Raw genomic sequence first — 20,768 nt, forward strand, 5'->3', positions numbered from 1 at the left:
TTGGAGTATTGTATGCAGTTTGGGGCACTCTATGACAAAAAGAATATCAAACCAATGAAAAAGATGCATTATAGATTCATTAGGATGAGGGGTTACAATTATGAAAAGAAATGAGAAGTTGGAGCTTTTTCATTAGAGCTGAGAAGGTTGGTGGCATCACCTGGTAGAGATCGTCAAGATTATAATGGAGCATGATAAGGTAAATAATGATAGATTGATTCTACTTGTTGGGAATCAATATTAAGAGTGCAAAACTTTAACATTATCACAAAAAGAATTGAAGTGGAAGATGGAGAAAAAACCTTACACAGAGAATGGTTCAAATGTTGAAAACTCTGCCATAAAACCTTTCCAGAAGCCCGGTGCATAAATTCAATTAAAAGGAAATTATATAGTTATTTGAAAGAGAGAAATTTTAAGAGTATGGAGGATGAACAGGAGAATGGGATTAGATTAGATGGCTCATGTGGAAAAAACCAGCAGCAGAAACTTACTGGGCCAAATGGCCTGTTTCTATTCTGTAACATTCAATGACTCCACTCATTTTCTCTCAGAACAATGAAACTGATCCCCTAGTTACTCTGAATGTACATCTTGTGGGATCTACAGTGTCTTTGCAAATCGCCACTAACAATGATGTGCATCAGACCACATTCCCTGTTTGTGTCGAGTATCTCCCTCCCTCTTTGGAGGCGAGTAGCCATTCAGAATCTTCTCTGGCGATCTCTCAAGTGAGATTGTGATCTCCCGTGCAGGCTTGTGCTGTTGTGTGTTGGCACCTCTCAGCATTTACCTCAGAGAACAGTGCGAAGAAGATACAACGCAGATTCACTGTGATACAAGGAAATACAAATATGAAGAAGGACTTGAAAAATTAGGTATTTTTTATCAGAACAATGCAGATTATGGGTTGATTAAATAGAAGTGTTTAAAATTATGAAAAGGTGGGACAAGGTAGAAAGAAGCAGACCGTTTCCATTAATTGAGGGGTCAAGAACAAGGGGCCATTGGTACAAGATTAGCTTTAAGAGGTTTAGAACCGAGGGCAGGAGAAACTTCTTCACACAGAATTGGGAGGCTGTGGAATTCAGTTCAAAGATTATTGGTTGAGGCAGAAACTATGTTAACATTCAAGATTAGATTGGATAGGTGGATGAAGGAAAAGGGTTTGAAGAGATATAGGAACAGAGTGGATAAATGTGACTAGAACTGTTTCTAAATGCTGACACGGACTGGTTGGGCTGACTGGCCTGTTTCTCTGTTGTGACGCTTATGTATTTCCATGTATGTTATAGAGGTGGGGTTAATCGCAGCTCAGACAGTGGTAGTGAATACGCCTATTAAAAGTTTAACTCCATATACTCATATACTTCTGGTTTGAAGTGTCACCTTAGTGACTGAAAACAACATGGCTAGGATGCTGTTCAACATTAGCAGCTCTATCAACCAGCTGTCCTATTATGCTTGGTTGGGTCCTCATTTCATTAAGAAGATAACCTAACTGTATTGTATCACACAGTCAGTCAAAGCCACACTGTTACAGTCTGCCCCATTGATGATGGCTAACCAGCAACACTAACACAATTAATTTAAGTCAGCAACTGACACAGAAGCTATCAATAACACAGCCATAGTAGTAAGACTCAATTATTTTATGCTTTGACTTAAAAAAAAAGAGTACTGTACATAATATTTTAAATAACTAATATATTGCTTGTCTTTTGCTTTCAATTTCAGGAATGCCACAGTGCTGAATTCCAAGATTATCTCTGTTATTGTGAAGCCGTCTCCAAAATCTTTATCCACCCCTTTGGAAATTGAATTTTCTCATCTATATAATGTAAGTTATGTATTCAAATCATGTACAGTGCAACAGAATGATTTTATCCAGAACACTTCGAATTTGGATCTGTACCCAAAGTGCACATTTTATCCATAATTGACCATGACTGTGCTGATATGAAAATGAAAATAATAATATTTTCAATCAATGAAATAATTCTTGAAAAACAGCCCATGGTTAATTATAAGGAACTTAAACTGGCATCTACCATGTGTTCTACGCAGAAATGGTTACAAGTTACTTAGGTATTGCAAAGGAAACCGGATACAGGAATAGTCAGTGCAGTAAAACGGAAGGTGTTAAATTATTTCCTGTACAGTGTAACTAGATCCCCGCTCAATTATTACAGCGTAGTGAAATCTTCTGGACAATCATTTAATATGCGAGTGCTTTATTTAAATTAAACGTACTCTAAATTATGTAAATATCCCCAATGCGATGCTTCCATTAGTTTAGGATGGGATCGTGCTGTGCATTCAGCTCATCTTTCTGGAGTGGGTGTTAACAGTAAGACCATGCATGAAGGAGCTCTCAAAGGGAAAAGCTTTTTGACTAAAACAGTAGGTTTTAAGGAGCGTCTTAAAGGAGGAGAGAAGAGTAGAAAGGCGGAGAGATTTAGGGAGGGAATTCCAGAGCTTACGGCCTAGAAGGCTGAAGGCACAGCCACCAATGGTGGGGTGAAAGAAATCGGTGATATACGAATGGCCAAAATTGGAGGAACTCAGAGTTCTCGGAGGGTTTTAGAGCTGGAGGAGATTACCAGAGATAGGGCGGGACGAGGCCATGGAGGGATTTGAACACAAGGATGAGAATTTTAAATGCAACGTGTTGCTGGACCGTGAGCCAATGTAGGTCAGCGAGCACAGGGATGATGGTTGAACAGGACTTGGTGCGAGTTAAGGGCAGCAGAGTTTTGGATAAGATTAAGTTTATGGAGGGAGGAAGATGGGAGGTCGGCCAGGGAGCATTGGATTAGTCGAGTCCGGAAATAATGGGACACCCAAATCAATGTGTATAATTTTATCATTATTTCTTTATTTGTACTCTATACCGATCAAACCAAAAATGTTTTTGGCCTTTTTTATGGCTTTACCTACCTACCTACACTCATACTTTCAAGGAATTATGTATTTGAATTCCTTCATCTTTCAGATCGTTCAGTGTTTTGAGAGTGCCATTGTTGGCAGGAGATCTACCCAGAAAACTGGGTGCTGAGGTCAGTGCGCCTGATCTGTGAGCTCCTGATTTAATGGTGATTAACGTGAATGATAGGAAAATGTGACCATGCTGACCTCTGCCTCCAATTCTCACGTTTGTATTCTTGTCGAGCAAGGCATCTGCACTGAGAGTGCAATCTTGCTAAATTTACTCCAGTGACATGTGTAACCTGGATTGAGAAGAGATTGAATTAGTAACTCACAAAGGATTAGCAGGAATTTAGGCATTCGTGAGATTTTTTTCTAAATTTCAATTTACATCTTGGGTGGAATCAACCGTATTTTAAAAAAATCTTAATTTTATTTAACAGGGCACTACAAACCAGTCGTGCATCGCATGGGACGAAACTGACACGTAAGTTTTTAATAATGTAAAATTCAGTCTACGAACTAAAATTGGCCTCAGAGGACAATGTGTCATGTCCATTTATATTTATGTTGAAAGTTTAAGTCGGAAATTCACTCATATTGCAAAAACAGTCTTCTTGATTCAGTGTTGGTGACAATTTATTAACGGGTCTATTATATCCATTGATTTTTTTTTGTTTTATCCAGAATTTCTTTTCTATTTTTTTCATTTGCTCCCCATCTCTCCTTAAGGCACTGATTGATGCATTACATGTATGCTTACCTCTTCCAAGTACCCATTTTTCTCATGTGAGCCTAGACAGTCAGTGTCAGGTGGCTATTCATCACGAGGGACGACAAAGCCAAGCCCAACCCTGCCTTCAACCAATGGTCTCACCTGTTCTTTCCAGCAGGAATTTGAGCTGATTTCTTCCCTTTCCTAGCCTGAATGCTGTGGCCAGTTGCAGCCCCAGCTGCTGCCTGCTGAGATCAGCTCTGTCAGCACAGATCAGCAATCAAACTTGAGACACTTATGGTCTGAATGGCTCAGTACCACATGGGGTAGTATATTTGCTCACAAATCCACCAGGACACTTTTCTCATTCCAATTGGTGCTATTTTTATGCAAACTATTTTCTTTTGTAGTATTGCATCTTTATGGGTGTTATTATTTTGTAGGACTGCAAATCACTCTCAAGCAAAAAAAATTAATCCTGATGAAAAGTTTGACCCCGAAATGTGAATAGATGAGTTTTAACTGAAGCAGCTGCTCAGTGGGCACATGTACTGATGGTTTTCCAGTCGATTTTATTGAAATCAGTTGTGGGTTCCATTACTTGTGCATAATATTTAGACGAAGAAGCACAGATGTCATGGGACTCCTAATGTCAAGGCTCATCAACCTCTATTACTTGCACCGTGCAGCCTCTGTCATCTTTTCTGTTGATGGATGAACTGGCTTGAGTTCATCAGCTTGACTCAACTGAGATCAAACTGACTGAAGTCCATCAAGTTCAGGAGCTTGAACTGAACCTTAACTGACTTTGCCTTGCCTGATACACTATAAAAAATAGAGTCTGGATTAGATCTATTTGAAACACGTATGTGTCTGGGCTAATGAACTCTGAAGTCTAGGCCATAAATGCCCACAAGAGATTCACACTCAAATCCAATGCACATAATGAAACAAAAAGACCACTGTTTTCCTGACCGCTCTACTCATCACACTTAAGCATATTTTTTTCCTGATTATTTTTCCTCGCATTTATTTTACTCCTAACTTTTCTCTTTCCTTCATCTAAAGACTTGACATGTTGGGGTATGGTTCCATGAGGTGCCGGCAGCCCTACAGTACATCACCGTAGGGGCCATTCTTCATGTATGAGCTGTTGGTATGCTATTTGACCCTGAAAGGCGTCATGGCCAGGTGCAGCTCTGTGCTCACCCAACATCCACATGCACTGTTCAGCATAGGTCACAAGAGAGAGATCAGGAAAGTACATTTTATTCCCGATTACTTCATTGGGTTCTACACAGCTGCAAAGGCATTTAAGAGGAAAATGCTGGAAGAGAAGAGATGTTGGGAGCAACCAGAGGCAGTCATTGCCATTCTTACCCTTCCCACTGACTTATGAAACTACTTCCAGTATAAATAGCAGATAACATATAAGGTCCCTACTTCTAACTACAACCAAGTACCACTTAATCTTTACCAGAATCTATATATCAGGTAGTAAACCAACAAAATGCATTTTCCACTCCCAACAGCTTTGTTAACCATACATTCAGCCAAACTTTCCCCCTTTTTCTGACAATGTCTCCTACCTGTTGGTTTCATCAACAGTGGATAAGCAACTTCACCACCTCAAATCACTCAATTCCCCCTACTCAACTTGGCAGTCACCATTAGTTTTTAATGGGATGCAGCAGCATCTCAGTGAAAGTTAAAGCCACATTTTAAATGCAATAAAACAAGAGGAATCTGAGTTTATTTTTCATCTTTGAGAGTTTTAAGGTCTCACGGATAATATCTAGCTCTGGTCCAGTTCAGTTATACTGTCTGTGTTCAGGTTGGCAATGCTTTGTGATGTACTCTTTCCAAAACCTGTTATTGTCTGTTGTTCCTGTAGTTTCAAAGTTCTTCGTACTTGCTGCTTTAAACTCCTATTCTCACATTCAATGCAGCAATTTGCAGATACTTTGATAATTGAATTTCTGAAACTGACTTAAAATTGGCAGAACCAACTTTGTTAAAGGCATAAATTGCAACTCATTGATGACACATGTTTATTATTACATTTAGGTTGTAAAGTTTTATTTGATATCTGCTTTTTTAAATGATGCTGGTAATGACTTTACAATTTTGTTGGGATGTTCACTGAATTGTCTCTGCATGAAGGGCTTATCCAAATGTCACACACAAGCAAAGATTCAGCAGGTGCTCTCAGAGCTGCACTTGTTGTTATCCATCAATGCTGATTTTTAATTTCCACAGTTAATTACTAATTATATTTTCTGACTTCAGTGGAAATAAAAACTGGGAGAGATGTAGAACGGGCTGGTGATTTCGCTTTCATCCGTTTAACACTATTGCACAAAGTCAAAATCCAACCCAGAGACTGGTGTTACGGCTGCTACTCAAGTAGATTAATCAAAGAAATAGCTGGAGTCTTGCCCCATATCTATTTGCTTTGCTCTCAGTTGAATTGGTAGTAAGTGGGACTATAATTATTTAAAACACCGCTGGGCCAAAGGGTGGAGGGAACTGGCCAGGGTTCCAACTCCTGAATGCAATCCAGTGACCTCTGTTGGAAGGTGTGTGTAGATGTCAGGTGAGAGCCCCAATTTTTTCGAGTCTTTCTTCATATTTGTATTCCCTCATACCAGACAGCATCTTATTAAAACTGTGCTGCACTGTTTCTATTGCTTCAACATCCTTCCTCTAATGTGGAGCCCAAAACTGCACACAATACTCTGTGATCGTACTAAGGTTTTATATAGATTACTTTTATGCTAATCATGTGAATTTTCACAATTTGGACATCGCTGATGTAGGATGCAGCATTTTATGTTGCTGTGGATTGTAAGCTAGTCTCAGATTCATGGGACACACTGAAGATAAATGCTGACAATTGGTTGGGTCATTCCACACGAGATTTCATTTTAACACCACTCCTCATCTTAAATTCTGGATGATGTAAGATATTTTTCACCAAATTACTTTTTAAGTTAAATTTGGAAGGCATCCAGAAATACTTTAGGAGCAATTTTAACGATCAGTTAGCCAGCCAATGGAGGTTAGCAAGCACAGAGTGACGGTTGAACTGGACTTCATGTGAGTTAGGATACCGGCAGCAGAGTTTTGGATGAGCTCAAGTTTATGGAGGGTGGAAGATTGGAGGCTGGCCAGGAGAACATTGGAATAGTCGAGTCTGGTGGTAACAAAAGCATCAAGGAAGGTTTCAGCAGCAGATGGGCTGAGGCAGGGGCGGAGATGGACGATATTATGGAGGTGGAAGTAGGCAGTCTTGGTGGTGGAGGGGATATGGGGTCGGAAGCTCAGCTCAGGGTCAAATATATTGCCGAGGTTGTGAACATTCTGGTTCAGCCTCAGTCAATGGCCAGGGAGGGGGATTTAATCGATGACTCGGGAACAGAGTTTGTGGCGGGGGTCGAAATATTTAATTGTTGCTGTGCCAATCTGAATAAACCTCAATATCAGAAGAATACATTGCATGACAGTTATATTTCTATTTCCAATTTAATCTATCTCATGCCATTTCTATGTGAGAGTGTTGAATCTCAGTCCTGTTCTGATATAAATGGATTGCAAATACATACCAACGTTGTTTGCAGTTCCTATCCATTATGTCACAGTTACTTTTTGAGACACATGTAACATTGTGATATATGAGCTGAGAGTAGCATAAATGCAGGGCACTATCAGTGCTGTTTCTCCAGAATTAGAGTGTAGTTTTGGGTTGTGGAATTTTGTTTATGTCCACTTTTTGACATTAAGAATATTTGAGCAGGGCTTGCAAAGTGATTTTCATGGAGACTTTTTAGATGTTATTCTTAAAACAGAATAGAAAATCAGCCACAGACAAATACAGTGAGCAGTAACGGAGTGTTTAATTTACACAAGTAGAATAGAATGAGTACCACTGATTTAGGTATCATTACAGCAGATTCATAGAAAATTGTCACATTACATTTCCAAGTACTATGGGTAGAAGTATTTTTTTAGTCTCAATGTAAAAAGGGCAATATCTGAGAGCTTGGGAGTTATACAAGTTACACCTTACAGTGCAGAGGGCACAACATTGCTCCTGATGAATTATAAGATAATGATATAATCGAGGGTTTGAATGAGATCATGAACTGAGAGAACTGTTGTGTGATGAAGAGTCTCACAGGCTGTGAACCTCACAGCATTCAATTTTATCTTTGAACAGATAATTGCACAAAAATGTAATCCTTTACACCTCCTATGAGTTGTTCTTGGTTCAATGATAAAAACAAATGACATACATATGTGAATTTGATATTTAATGATGCCCTGTGTCATTTTATTGCATTGCAATAAGAATGAGTGTCAAAGGAGCAGCAATGCTGTCAGGATAGCTGCAGTAAGATTTTGAAAAGAGCCATATAATAGAACAATACCAATGAACAGCAAGGTAGTGCAATGTTTCAGATTTTTAGTTCAGATCACTAACAAATTACTCAAGCCTCATCCTTGTGGTTTACAACACTATCCAAATCCCTTGATTGGATTACTTCCCTGCAATGCATTGCTACCCATCCAAGAATTTTCTACTTAGCAGACTTCTTAGATATGCCACTTGGGAGAGGCTCCTCTGAGTGGAAGTAATGAAAACCTTGGTTAACTATTACATCTGCTTCTTAAAAGGTTGGTACTTGCACACACAAATCAGGCTGATGTAACCCTTATAATTATACCACAGGCTCATAACCGAAAAAGCCAATGATAATGTCTGTTTTCTGTATTCAGCATCTTAATTATTACTTGAAAATTCTGCATTTAGATAGATATTTAAGTAAGATTGACTAGTGTTTAATAATATTGATGTTTCAGATTAATACTAATGCCAAGAGGTTGTCATAAATGGTGTGTTTCAGTAAACTACATTTACCAGAGTGCCAAAGGGGATTTAAACTTCATAGTAATCCAGCCCAACTAACTATGATTTAAAGAGGCATTGGTATGTTTTAAAAGACAGTTTTGGATTTTAAAGAGGTTGCAGTCTTGTCAAGTGTATGGACACTTAATGGGATTGAACAAAAATGTTTAAGCATATTTTTCCAACCTTAGGGTAAACAGAATTTAATTTGAAGGTCATTTAATTCAGCATTTCTGCATTCCCAACAATCAGCGTGGGTTAGAGAATTGGTGCTACAATGTAGTACCCCTATCTCCGACCCATCCTCTATTTGAGTGTTGCTCCCACCTGGAGTGCAAAAATCACTAAATTTACCCTAAACGTAAAGATTAGATTGTGCTAGACAGTCATCCATGAGAAGCAATTCATTTTTTAGAATTACCTCAAAATCTCTATTTTGTAAAAAAATTGTGATTACAGAAATAACAGTGAATATTAAAAGAATTAAAATTAGTCACCTTGGTCTCTTAAAATGAATTAAAGGGCCATAGACATTTTTATACCAGAAAGGTCCCTGTGGCATAAGCCTGATATTAAAAGTGACCAATAAAACTTTGCATAAAGCAGTAGATCCCATTTTGATGCCCTCATGAAATAAAATCATTTTATTTGTATAACATTCTCTCATTAAACAATCATTAGCGCTTAACTAAATATGTTGCGAATGAACTGGAAACTAAAAAATGTTCCTTATACAAATCTAAAATTTTCTATTAACCATTTCATAATTAACTGCCATGCTTTACTATCTTAGGAACAAATGTGTTCACATTACAGCTGCATCGACCATGATGAACCCTCAATGAATCGTAATTTCCAAGAAAGTTCAATCAACAAGCTTTTTCATGAGTACCTTTGGTCCCAGCACAAGCCCCATCACCAGCTTTCTTTGAGCAACCATCTGTTGGAGCACACAAGGTCAGATGAAGAGGAAATTGAGGTGAAGGCTGGGATTGCTTCTCCTGCCTCATTATAAAACTTACATTGGGCCTTTGCCTATTTGAGGTGCAGGTCTAGAGGACTGGAGAATTGCAAATGATATAACCCTGTTCAAAAAAGCGGCGAGGGATAAACCCGGCAATTACAGGCCAGTCAGCCTAACGTCGGTGGTGGGGAAACTTTTAGAGACAATAATCCGGGACAAAACTAATTGGCACTTGGAAAGCTATGGGCTAACAAATGAAAGTCAGCAAATCATGTTTGACTAACTTGATTGAGTTAGTCAAGGAGAGGTAAGTAATGGAGAGGGTTGATGAGGGTAGTACGGTTGATGTATAAACGGACTTTCAAAAGGAATTTGATAAAGTATGACATAATAAAGTTGTAAGCAAAATTAAAGCCCATGGGATTAAGGGGACAGTGGTAATGTGGATGCATAATTGGCTAAGGGACAGAAAGCAGAGAGTAGTGGTGAACAGTTGTTTTTCAGACTGGAGAGAAGTGCAGTGGTGTTCCCTAGGGGTCAGTATGAGGACCACTGCTCTTTTTAATGTATATTAACAACCTGGACTTGGGTATAGAGGGTATAATTTCAAAGTTTGCAGATGACACGAAACTTGGAAATGTGACAAACAATGTGGAGGATAGTAACAGACTTCAGGGGGACATGGACAGACTGGTGAAATGGGCAGACACGTGACAGATGAAAGATTTAAAGGGGTGCAGGAACTGAGAGACCCGGAGGTGTATGTACACAAATCTTTGAAGGTGGCAGGACAATTTGAGAAGGCTGTTTAAAAAAAGCATGTGGGATCCTGGGCTTTATTAATAGAGGCATATGGTAACAAAAGCAAAGAAGTTATGCTAAACCTTTATAAAACACTGGTTAGGCCTCAGCTGCGGAATTGTGTTCAATTCTGGACATCACACTTTAGGAAGAATGTCAAGGCCTTAGAGAGGGTGCAGAAGAGATTTACTAGAATGGTACCAGGGACTTCAGTTATGTGGAGAGACTGGAGAAGCTGGGGTTGTTCTCCTTAGAACATAGAAGGTTAAGAGGAGATTTGATAGAGGTGTTCAAAATCATGAATGGTTTTGTTCGAGTAAATAAGGAGAAACTATTACCAGTGGCAGAAGGGACAGTTACCAAGGCCTCAGATTTAAGGTGTTTGGCAAAAGAACCAGAGGTGACACGAAGAAGCATTTTTTTACGTAGTGAGTTGTTATGATCTGAAATGCACTGCCTGAAAGGGTGGTGGAAGCAGATTCAATAATAACTCCAAAAGCGAATTGGATAAATATTTGAAGGGCAAGGTGGAAAGCGCATGGGAGTGGAACTATTTGGATAGCTCTATCAAAGAGCCGGCATGATGGGCTGAATGGCCTCCTTCTGTGCCGCAATCTACTATGATACTATGATCATATAGAAGGTAAATGTCTTTATTGATAACACTTGGTTCATTTGATCTCCTGGACTGGTTTTGATCGCCTGAAGGGGTCGAAGTGTTTCGTGTTTATTCATGATGCTCCGGCCATCATGGTTTGGGCAGGCTTGTTGGACCAGCTGGTCTTTTCCTGCCTGTCAATTTTGTATGGTCGCATGTTCGTAGAGCTCTGCTTTCCATTCTTAGAGATCGATGTAAATTTGGCGCTATAAGCCTACATTGTCCATTTGAATCACTCCAAAAATAGAACTGTCTGAGCATTATAACTTTACCATGGACATACCAGAGATAAAGAGAGTGTCAATTTAAATGAAAATGCAGTTAGTGAAGTGAACTATTTTGTTTCTGTGTGCTTACCTATACACAACTGAAACAGAACCCAGTGGATCTTAACAGTAGTTTTCAACAAACTGAACAGTGGGCATTGCAGTTTCTGGAATCAGCCTGTTGAGTTAGGGCTAAGTACCCCTTTAATATTCTTCATAAGTCCTTATTTCTGAAGATATGGAGGAGTCAAAAAAGTGAACAGCGTGCATTGTACGCATGTTTAGTAGAAACGAAAAGTTAAGAGTAAAGGGGCCCTAAAGCTAGAAGATATAGTGCAGGGATCCTGATCCTGTAAACTTTTGTCTGATTACATCTCTGTGAAGTGCCTTGGGATGTTTTTCTACATTAAAGGCGCTATGTAAGTCTAATTGTTTTTGTTCTCGAGAAAATAGGACTTACTGCAGTTTCACAATTGTTTTTGTGACTACCAGGATGGTAGAAGGTGAACCAGATGGACCTTGGACATTTCTTGTCTATCAATTGCTATGTTTCTATGTTTATCTGAGCAGCAGTGGATGTGTGGGAGCAGCAGATTGTAATTGAGGACAGGGAGCTTGATTGAAGACTGAAGAGATCACAGGTCTGTCCTTCAGTCAAGCTGCTGTTCTTAATTACATTTTATTCTACTCAAAACTAATTACAGTAATTTGATTAGATTTACATAAAGATATGATTTGTAGGTTTCCTCATGCAAAATTTTGCTCGACATCTCCTGACTTCGGTTGGCTCTGAGATAAATCGGCAGGCGTTGACATAATAGTGCAAATGAAGACATTTTTAATGATCCTGCCTGTGAAACTTGATATGTTTTTGAGTCTTTTCTATCCTTCTTACTCTAGATTATTTTGACACTCATATCTGAGACTCCCTCTCATGCGTGAGACCTACCTCCTCGTAACTTTAAAAGTATCTGTCCTTGCCTTCAGATTTTTTTTTATTATTCGTTCATGTGATGTGGGCATCGCTGGCGAGGCCAGCATTTATTACCCATCCCTAATTGCCCTTGAGAAGGTGGTAGTGAGCCGCCACCTTGAACCGCTGCAGTCCGTGTGGTGAAGGTTCTCCCACAGTGCTGTTAGGAAGGGAGTTCCAGGATTTTGACCCAGCGACGATGAAGGAACAGTGATATATTTCCAAATTGGGATGGTGTGTGACTTTGGAGGGGAATGTACAGGTGGTGTTGTTCCCATGTGCCTGCTGCCCTTGTCCTTCTAGGTGGTAGAGGTCACGGGTTTGGGAAGTGATGTCAAAGAAGCCTTGGCGAGTTGCTGCAATGCATCCTGTGGATGGTACACACTGCAGCCACAGTGTGCAGGTGGTGAAGGGAGTGAATGTTTAGTGTGGTGGATGGGGTGCCAATCAAGCGGGCTGTTTTGTCCTGGATGGTGTCGAGCTTCTTGAGTGTTGTTGGAGCTGCACTCATTCAGGCAAGAGAGAGTATTCCATACACTCCTGACTTGTGCCTTGCAGATGGTGGAAAGGCTTTGGGGAGTCAGGAGGTGAGTCACTCGCTGGAGAATACCCAGCCTCAGTCCTGCTCTTGCAGCCACAGTATTTATGTGGCTGGTCCAGTTAAGTTTCTGGTCAATGGTGACCCCCAGGATGTTGATGTTGGGGGATTTGGCGATGGTAATGCCATTGAATGTCAAGGGGAGGTGGTTAGACTCTCTCTTGTTGGAGATGGTCATTGCCTGGCACTTGTCTGGCGCCAATGATACTTGTCACTTACCAGCCCAAGCCTGGAAGTTGTCCAGGTCTTGCTGCATGCGGGCGTGGACTGCTTCATTATCTGAGGGGCTGCAAATAGAACTGAACACTATGCAATCATCAGCGAGCATCCCCATTTATGACCTTATGATGAAGGGAAGGTCATTGATGAAGCAGTTGAAGATGGTTGGACCAAGGACACTGCCCTGAGGAACTCCTGCAGCAATGCCCTGGGGCTGAGATGATTGGCCTCCAACAACCACTACTATCTTCCTTTGTGCTAGGTATGACTCCAGCCATTGGAGAGTTTTCCCCCTGATTCCCATTGACTTCAATTTTACTAGGGCTCCTTGGTGCCACACTTGGTCAAATGCTGCCTTGATGTCAAGGGCAGTCACTCTCACCTCACCTCTGGAATTCAGCTCCATTGTTCATGTTTGAACCAAGGCTGTAATGAGGTCTGGAGCCGAGTGGACCTGGCGGAACCTAAACTGAGCATCGGTGAGCAGGTTATTGATGAGTAAGTGCTGCTTTATAGCACTGTCGACGACAACTTCCATCACTTTGCTGATGATTGAGAGTAGACTGATGGGGCGGTAATTGGCCGGATTGGATTTGTCCCGCTTTTGGTGGACAGGACATACCTGGGCAATTTTCCACGTTGTCGGGTAGATGCCAGTGTTGTAGCTGTACTGGAACAGTTTGGCTCGAGGCACGGCTAGTTCTGGAGCACAAGTCTTCAGCACTACAGCCGGGATGTTGTCGGGTCCCATAGCCTTTGTTGTATCCAGTGCTCTCAGCTGTTTCTTGATATCACGTGGAGTGAATCGAATTGGCTGAAGACTGGCTTCTGTGATGGTGGGGATATCGGGAGGAGGCCGAGATGGATCATCCACTCGGCACTTCTGGCTGAAGATGGTTGCAAACGTTTCAGCCTTATCTTCATGTGCTGGACTCTGCCATCATTGCGGATGGGGATGTTTACAGAACCTCCTCCTCCCGTTAGTTGTTTAATTGTCCACCACCATTCACGACTGGATGTGGCAGGACTGCAGAGCTTTGATCTGATCCGTTGGCTGTGGAATCGCTTAGCTCTGTCTATAGAATGTTGCTTCCACTGTTTTGCATGCATGCAGTCCTGAATTGTAGCTTCACCAGTTTGGCACCTCATTTTTAGGTACGCCTGGTGCTGCTCCTGGCATGCTCTTCTACACTCTTCATTGAACCAGGGTTGATCCCCTGGCTTGTTGGTAATGGTAGAGTGAGGATTTGATCTGGGTAAGTTTTCAGTAACGTGCAAATGAAATAAGCAGCAAGCCCTGTCTGGCAATTGCTTTTAGCTACTGAACTTATTCTATGCCTCATTTCCGTCTTCAATATTGGTGAATCAAATCACCCCATAGTTTAAGTTTGAAATATCAAGCCTATTCATTCTACGAAAAGTGAACAAGCAAATTAATAACAGTCATATAATACAGTTATATATTTATAGTGGACATTCTCCACCAAGCTCATCCAGTGGACAAAATTATTAAAAGATTGCGGAGGAGATGTTGGACCCGAGCGCAGAACAGGGGCACAAAGCACCAATTTCCCGATGCTGACTCCCACAACCATGGGCACCTGCAATACGTCCAACTGGTAATCACAAATGTTGCGCAGAGCTGAAACTGTCAAAACTTGCTGAGTCGGCTCATTTAAACATCCACTTTCAATTCTCTAGCACCAATCCCATTTAAAATGGGAATGCTGTACTGGGAGTGTTTGGAAATTAAAGTGCAGCCTTTACAAAGCTAAGTTGCATTGAAAATTGCTGTAGCTCGCTGGGGGAGCAGCAAGTAAGTAAAGAAGTGCTTGGCTCAGTGAGTTCACTCTGATAGGTGCACTGGGTGACTTGTATGATTTTTGTCCCACTTTTCAATAATGTCTTTTACTGGTAGATCTGGCAGCGACTGCCAAAGAAGGGACAAGAACATTAGTAAGAGGAGCAAAAGAAAGGCGCACAATCTCAGTGAGGTAAACCCCCAAACTCTCCTCAAGGAGATTCAGCAAAAGAGAGAGAGGGGAGAGAGACAAGAGACTGCTGGGTCTCCAAAGGAGGGAAGCACAAAAAAAGTGTCTCTTGTCAGGTGGAGGGAGGTGGCACTGACATAAATGCCAACTCTCACTTCTAGAACTGCAGACCAGTGCCATGAGGCGTTCAATGACCTAATAAGGGCAGGCAAGCTAATAGACTGCCACTCTCCCTTTCCTTCCTCGGGCATCAGCATACTCTTCACCCTTTAAAATTAAGAGTGGTACAACTAATCCTTAACACTGTACTCTGATTAAGGGGGCAATAACTTGAGATCTCATAGTCTGTATCACCATCTCCCTCACAGCAATTATTTGCAAGCAGACCCTCAAAACTCCTTCTTCTACTTTAACAGGGTAATATCACCACATCTCTTACACCCTGGGGTAAATGTTAACCCCCATGAATGGATGGGTTGGGGGCGGGTGGGGAGTAAAAATACTTCATTTTCAAAGTGGGATGGCATTCTGGCTCCAACACGTCTGCTTCTGGGTTTAACCCAGGTTGTCTTCTGAGCCCCTCCCCCGGATCGTCTTCTGAGCCCCTCCCCCGGATCGTCTTCTGAGCCCCTCCCCCGGATCGTCTTCTGAGCCCCTCCCCCGGATCGTCTTCTGAGCCCCTCCCCCGGATCGTCTTCTGAGCCTCCCCCCGCCTCGGATCTTCTTCTGAGCCCCCCTCCCGGATCTTCTTCTGAGCCCCTCCCCCGGATCTTCTGAGCACCCCCCCCGGATCTTCTCCTGAGCCCCCCCCCCCCCCCGGATCTTCTCCTGAGCCCCCCCCCCCGGATCTTCGTCTGAGCCCCCCCCCCGGATCTTCGTCTGAGCCCCCCCCCCGGATCTTCGTCTGAGCCCCCCCCCGGATCTTCGTCTGAGCCCCCCCCCGGATCTTCGTCTGAGCCCCCCCGCCCCCGGATCTTCGTCTGAGCCTCCCCACTTGGATCTTCTTCTGAGCCCCCCTCCGGATCTTCTTCTGAGCCTCCCCCTCCAGATCTTCTTCTGAGCCTGAGCCCCCCCCCGCCCGGATCTTCTTCTCAGACCACCCGCACCCCCCCCCTCAGATGTTCAGCTCAGACACCACCACCCCCCACCCCGGATCCTCTTCTTAGCGTCCTCCCCCAGATCTTCTTCTCAGCGTCCCCCCCCGGATCTTCTTCTCAGCCCTCTACCCCCCCCCCCCCCCCCGATCATCTCAGCCCCCCTGCCCCCACCCCGATTCTCCCCAGCCTATGATCCCTCTCTCCCTCCCTCCTCTGATCCCCGGCTGCAGCCTGCTGCAGCAGGCCTTCCCGGCCAACAGCCAGCCAGCCTGAAACCTGGAAATGCCATTGAAGGGCCTCATTAAACCCGCCCACTTACCTTCCGGGATTCGCACCCGGAAATCTTCCCTCCCCCTCCCGCTCCCTCCTGGGTTGGAAATTAAAATTTACCCCCATGTGCTTTAAGCTACCTGTGAGACAGCCCTTAATTGTTAATCTTTACTTAATTCATTCAATCTCATTGCAATAGAAACTTGCAGACAATGGCCTCGAAATTTGGGTGCTGTTCAAAAAGAGACCCAGGTTTAATTGAACGAGTTAGCCAAAAGAAAAGGTTACATTCATACAATTACTATTTTACATTGCTGTCCCCAAGATAGAGCGACCATAGATAGCACACGCTGATGGTTTATCATGCCCAGACATTCTTGTTTTCTGGCAATGGTGCTCAATTACACCTGCAACAGCCAGATAGGAATCAAAAGGGTACCCAGTGATAACTGAATTGTGCCATTAAATGGAGTACGTTACACGTGCATGCACTCTAATCAGTGAGCCAAATAAACTACAAGCCCTCAGAATGGATTTTTCTGAGGGAGGCTTGAAAGCATTTCATGTTGATGAATATATCACCTTTGTTTGAGAACAAATGGAGATGCAACTGTCAATCCATGGTTGCACTCTGCCCAGCCATGGGAGTGAGATTGAAAAGATCTGGAATAGTCAGCTTTTTCCGACAGTTAGTATGTCTATTATCTTTTGATATGCAAGAGTGCAACAGCCTCTAATGCTTTTACAAATGAAGAAAATTCACGTTAATAAAAGAGAAATAATTTTCCATAATATTTTCATTTAATTAAATTGGCCTTTAGGACAAAATATCATAATATAATATTCTAATAACTTCCAGCAATAAAAGTACTTCTTACTCAAAATTATGATCTTTAAGAAGAAATCAGTTTTCTGATAAGTGACCCAAACCCAAAGAATTAGCTTTTAAAGGAGCAGTGACATGTGGTAAAATACATCACAAGGTGCCTTACTGGGTTTATACTTGGGTCAATGTCTTGCAATCATTAATTGTGCCTCCTACTATAAACTTTTCAAATTCGATAAAAACTAACACTAAATGACAAAAAAATGTAAGATTTACATTGCAGCACATCTAGGGGTTGAAATTCCTCTTTTAATGCTTGTTTTGGTCAGTCGGGTGCCTGACATGCATGGAACCCTATTGTCATATTTAAGAGTCTTCAAACTAAGCTTCTGAACAATCCACACAGAGGAGTTTCTGTGCACATTCTCCCCACATTGGGACTTATCTAAGTCCAGAGAGTTTAGGCTCAAGATGGCAAGAGCCAAGTCTGAGTAATCCTCAACTGAGGAGGTTAACCATCCAAAATGACACAGCCCACCAGAATTCTCTTCTTTGGCAGTCCCTCAGGGTCGAGGATGACTTGTTTCCACTCCAGGAGGGTGGGTTCTGCGGTGGATGAATAGTCCAATTCTGGAGCCGTAGACTCTGCCACCGGTGGGACAGGTAGTGTTTAATAAGGCGGGTGGGTTCGACGCTCCGGATTCTGCGCGCTGTTTCCGCTGCTTACGCTTGGCCTCCACGTGCTCCACTCGATGACCCTCGAGGTGATTGGCGCCTTCACGGATGCTTCTTCTCCAGTTTGGGCGTTCTAGGGCAGGCGATTCCCACATGTCGGTGGGGATGTTGCATTTTTTTAGGGAGGCTTTGAGAGTGTCCTTATAGCATTTCCTCTGCCCTCCTAATGATCGCCTGCCATTGCGGAGCTTGGAGTAGAGCACTTGTTCAGGGAATCTTGTGTCGGGCATGCGGACAATATGGCTCGCCCATCGCAGCTGGATGAGCGTGACCAGTGCCTCGATACTGGGGATGTTAGCCAGGGAGAGAACGCTCACATTGGTACGCCTATCCTGCCAGTGGATTTGCAGGATTTTGTGGAGACAACGTTGGTGATATCTCTCCAGGGATTTGAGGTGTCTCCTGTACATTGTCCATGTTTCTGATGCATACAGGAGGGGGGGGACCACGGCTGCTCTGTAGACCGTGAGCTTGGTGCTGGATTTGAGGTCTCGGTCTTCGAGCACTCTGTTCCTCAGGCTTCCGAAGGCTACACTGGCACATTGGAGTCGATGTTGAATTTCATCATCGATGTCTGCTCGTGCCGAGAGGAGGCTCCCGAGGTGTGGGAAATGATCCACGCTGTCCAGAGGCTCACCATGGATCCTGATGGTCGGGGGACAGTGTTGTGTGGCAGGAGCGGGCTGGTATGTTTACCCTGAGACCCATTCTCTCATACACCTCGGTGAATGCGTTGATGATGGTTTGTGGCTTGGGCTCTGAGTGTGCGCACACGCGGGCGTCGTCTGTGTACCGCAGCTCGATGACAGAAGTTGGGGTGGTCTTGGTTCTGGCCTGGAGGCTTCGAAGGTTGAACGGTTTCCCACTTGTCCTGTAGGTTAGCTCCACTCCGGCGGGGAGCTTCATGGTGATGGGGTGGAGTGTTGCAGCAAGGAAGATGGAGAAGATCGTTGGTGCGATGACGCAGCCCTGCTTGACCCCAGTTTGCACACGTATTGGGTCTGTGGTGGATCCGTTGGTGAGGATCACGGCTTGCATGTCATCAAGGAGCAGGCGGAGAATGGTGATGAATTTCTGCAGGCAGTCGAATTTGAGGAGGATGCTCCGCAATCCCTCACGGTTGACGAGTCGAAGGCCTTTGCGAGATTGAAGAAGTCCATGTACAGAGGTTGATGCTGCTCCCTGCACTTTTCCTGGACTTGTCGCGCGCTAAAGATCATGTCCATTGTGCCTCTTGACGGGCGGAAACCTCATTGAGACTCAGGGAGGAGCTCTTCGGCCACTGGAAGGAGGCGGTTGAGGAGGATTCTCACAATGACCTTTCCCGTGGCGGACAGTAGGGAAATCCCTCTGTAATTTCCGCAGTTGGACCCATCTCCTTTCTTGAAGACGGTCACAATTACAGTGTCTCTGAGATCTCCCGGCATGCTCTCTTCCTTCAAGACATGAGTGATAAGGTTGTGTATTCGTGTCAAGAGTGCCTCTCCGCCATATTTTAGTACTTCAGCGGGGATTCCATCCGCGCCGGGGGCCTTGTTGCTTTTCAGCTGTCGAATGACTTTTTCGACCTCACAGCGGGCTGGGGTTGTGCTGAGATGGTGGCGGGTAGCGTGTTGCGGGATGGTGTCAAGTGCACTTGCGTCGAGGACTGCGTCTTGGTTGAGCAGGTCCTTGAAGTGCTCTCCAGCGGGCGTTGACTGCCTCTCTGTCTTTGATGAGCGCCTCTCCATGTTTGGCTCTCCGTGGGGTAGGTCCCTGGGTACTCGGACCGTAGATGGCTTTAATTGTGCCGAAGAAGCTGCTCACGTCGTGGTTGTCGGCGAGTTGCTGAGTCTCCTGCGCTCTTTCCACCCACCATCTGTTCTTTAGGTCACGGGTTCTTTGTTGTACCTCGGCCTTCAGTTGCCTGTAGGCTTGTTTCTTCTCGCTCGAGTTTTGGTGGAGCTGCCAATTCAGGAACGCCTTGCGTTTGAGGTCTAGGAGATCCTGGATCTCCTGATCGTTCTAGTCGAACCAGTCTTGGTGTTTCCTGGTTGAGAGACGGAGCGCATCCTCGCAGGTGCTGACTATGGTGGCTTTTAGGGCAGACCAGACGCTGTGGGCACTCTGCGACTCTGGTTCGTTGGTCATCGCCAGGTTGGTTGTTAGGCAACGGCTGAGTAGGTCTTTCTTCTCAGGGTCTTTGAGTCCAGCGACATTAAGTCTCCGCGGCAGAGTTTTTTTCTGCCACTGCCGGTTTGGGGCCGGGTTGATGGAGATGGTAGAGCGGATTAGTCGGTGGTCAGTCCAGCAGTCATCGGCTCCGGTCATGGTGCGGGTGATGCGGACATCTTTGCGGTCCCTCTATTAGGTGCTAGTGCTCAGAGCGGGGGTGTTGCCATGAGGTCTTGTACTTGTCCCTCTGGTGGAACAGGGTGTATGTTATGACGAGGTCATGTTCTAGATATTTCGTCAGGAGGAGGACTCCATTGGGGTTGGCTTTCCCTACGCCTTCCTTACCAAACATGCCTTTCCAAAGGTTTGCGTCCTTGTCTCCTTTTGGGATACGGGACACCGATCGGTTAAGGCTAGAGTAGAATGCCTCTTTTATCTCGTCCGTTGCGTCTAGTGTTGGGGCGTAGGCACTGACGACTGTGGTGTGCTGCTTCAGGGCCAGGGTGAGCCGTAGGGTCATGAGGCACTCATTTACCTCGCAGGGGGATTCGTTGAGACGTCCAACCAATTTGTTTTTTACGGCAAAGCCGACCCCATAGAGACGGCATTCTTCTTCTGGTTTGTCTTTCCAGAAGAAGGTGTATCCACCGCCTTGTTCTTTAAG

The 20,768-nt window shown here is 43.8% G+C and overlaps 1 protein-coding gene across 1 annotated transcript in view; it reads left to right on the top strand.

Moving 5' to 3' along the window:
- adgrb1a (adhesion G protein-coupled receptor B1a) overlaps window positions 1-20,768 on the top strand; it is a 516,358-nt gene that overhangs the window by 258,660 nt on the left and 236,930 nt on the right. The window contains exons 15-16 of the mRNA XM_067974780.1: window positions 1,738-1,840; window positions 3,372-3,415. Of these exons, the coding sequence (XP_067830881.1) occupies window positions 1,738-1,840; window positions 3,372-3,415 (147 nt within the window). The remainder of the gene's footprint in view (window positions 1-1,737; window positions 1,841-3,371; window positions 3,416-20,768) is intronic.

Source organism: Heptranchias perlo, chromosome 3 (assembly GCF_035084215.1).
Source record: "Heptranchias perlo isolate sHepPer1 chromosome 3, sHepPer1.hap1, whole genome shotgun sequence".
In the NCBI taxonomy this organism is placed as follows: Eukaryota; Metazoa; Chordata; class Chondrichthyes; order Hexanchiformes; family Hexanchidae; genus Heptranchias; species Heptranchias perlo.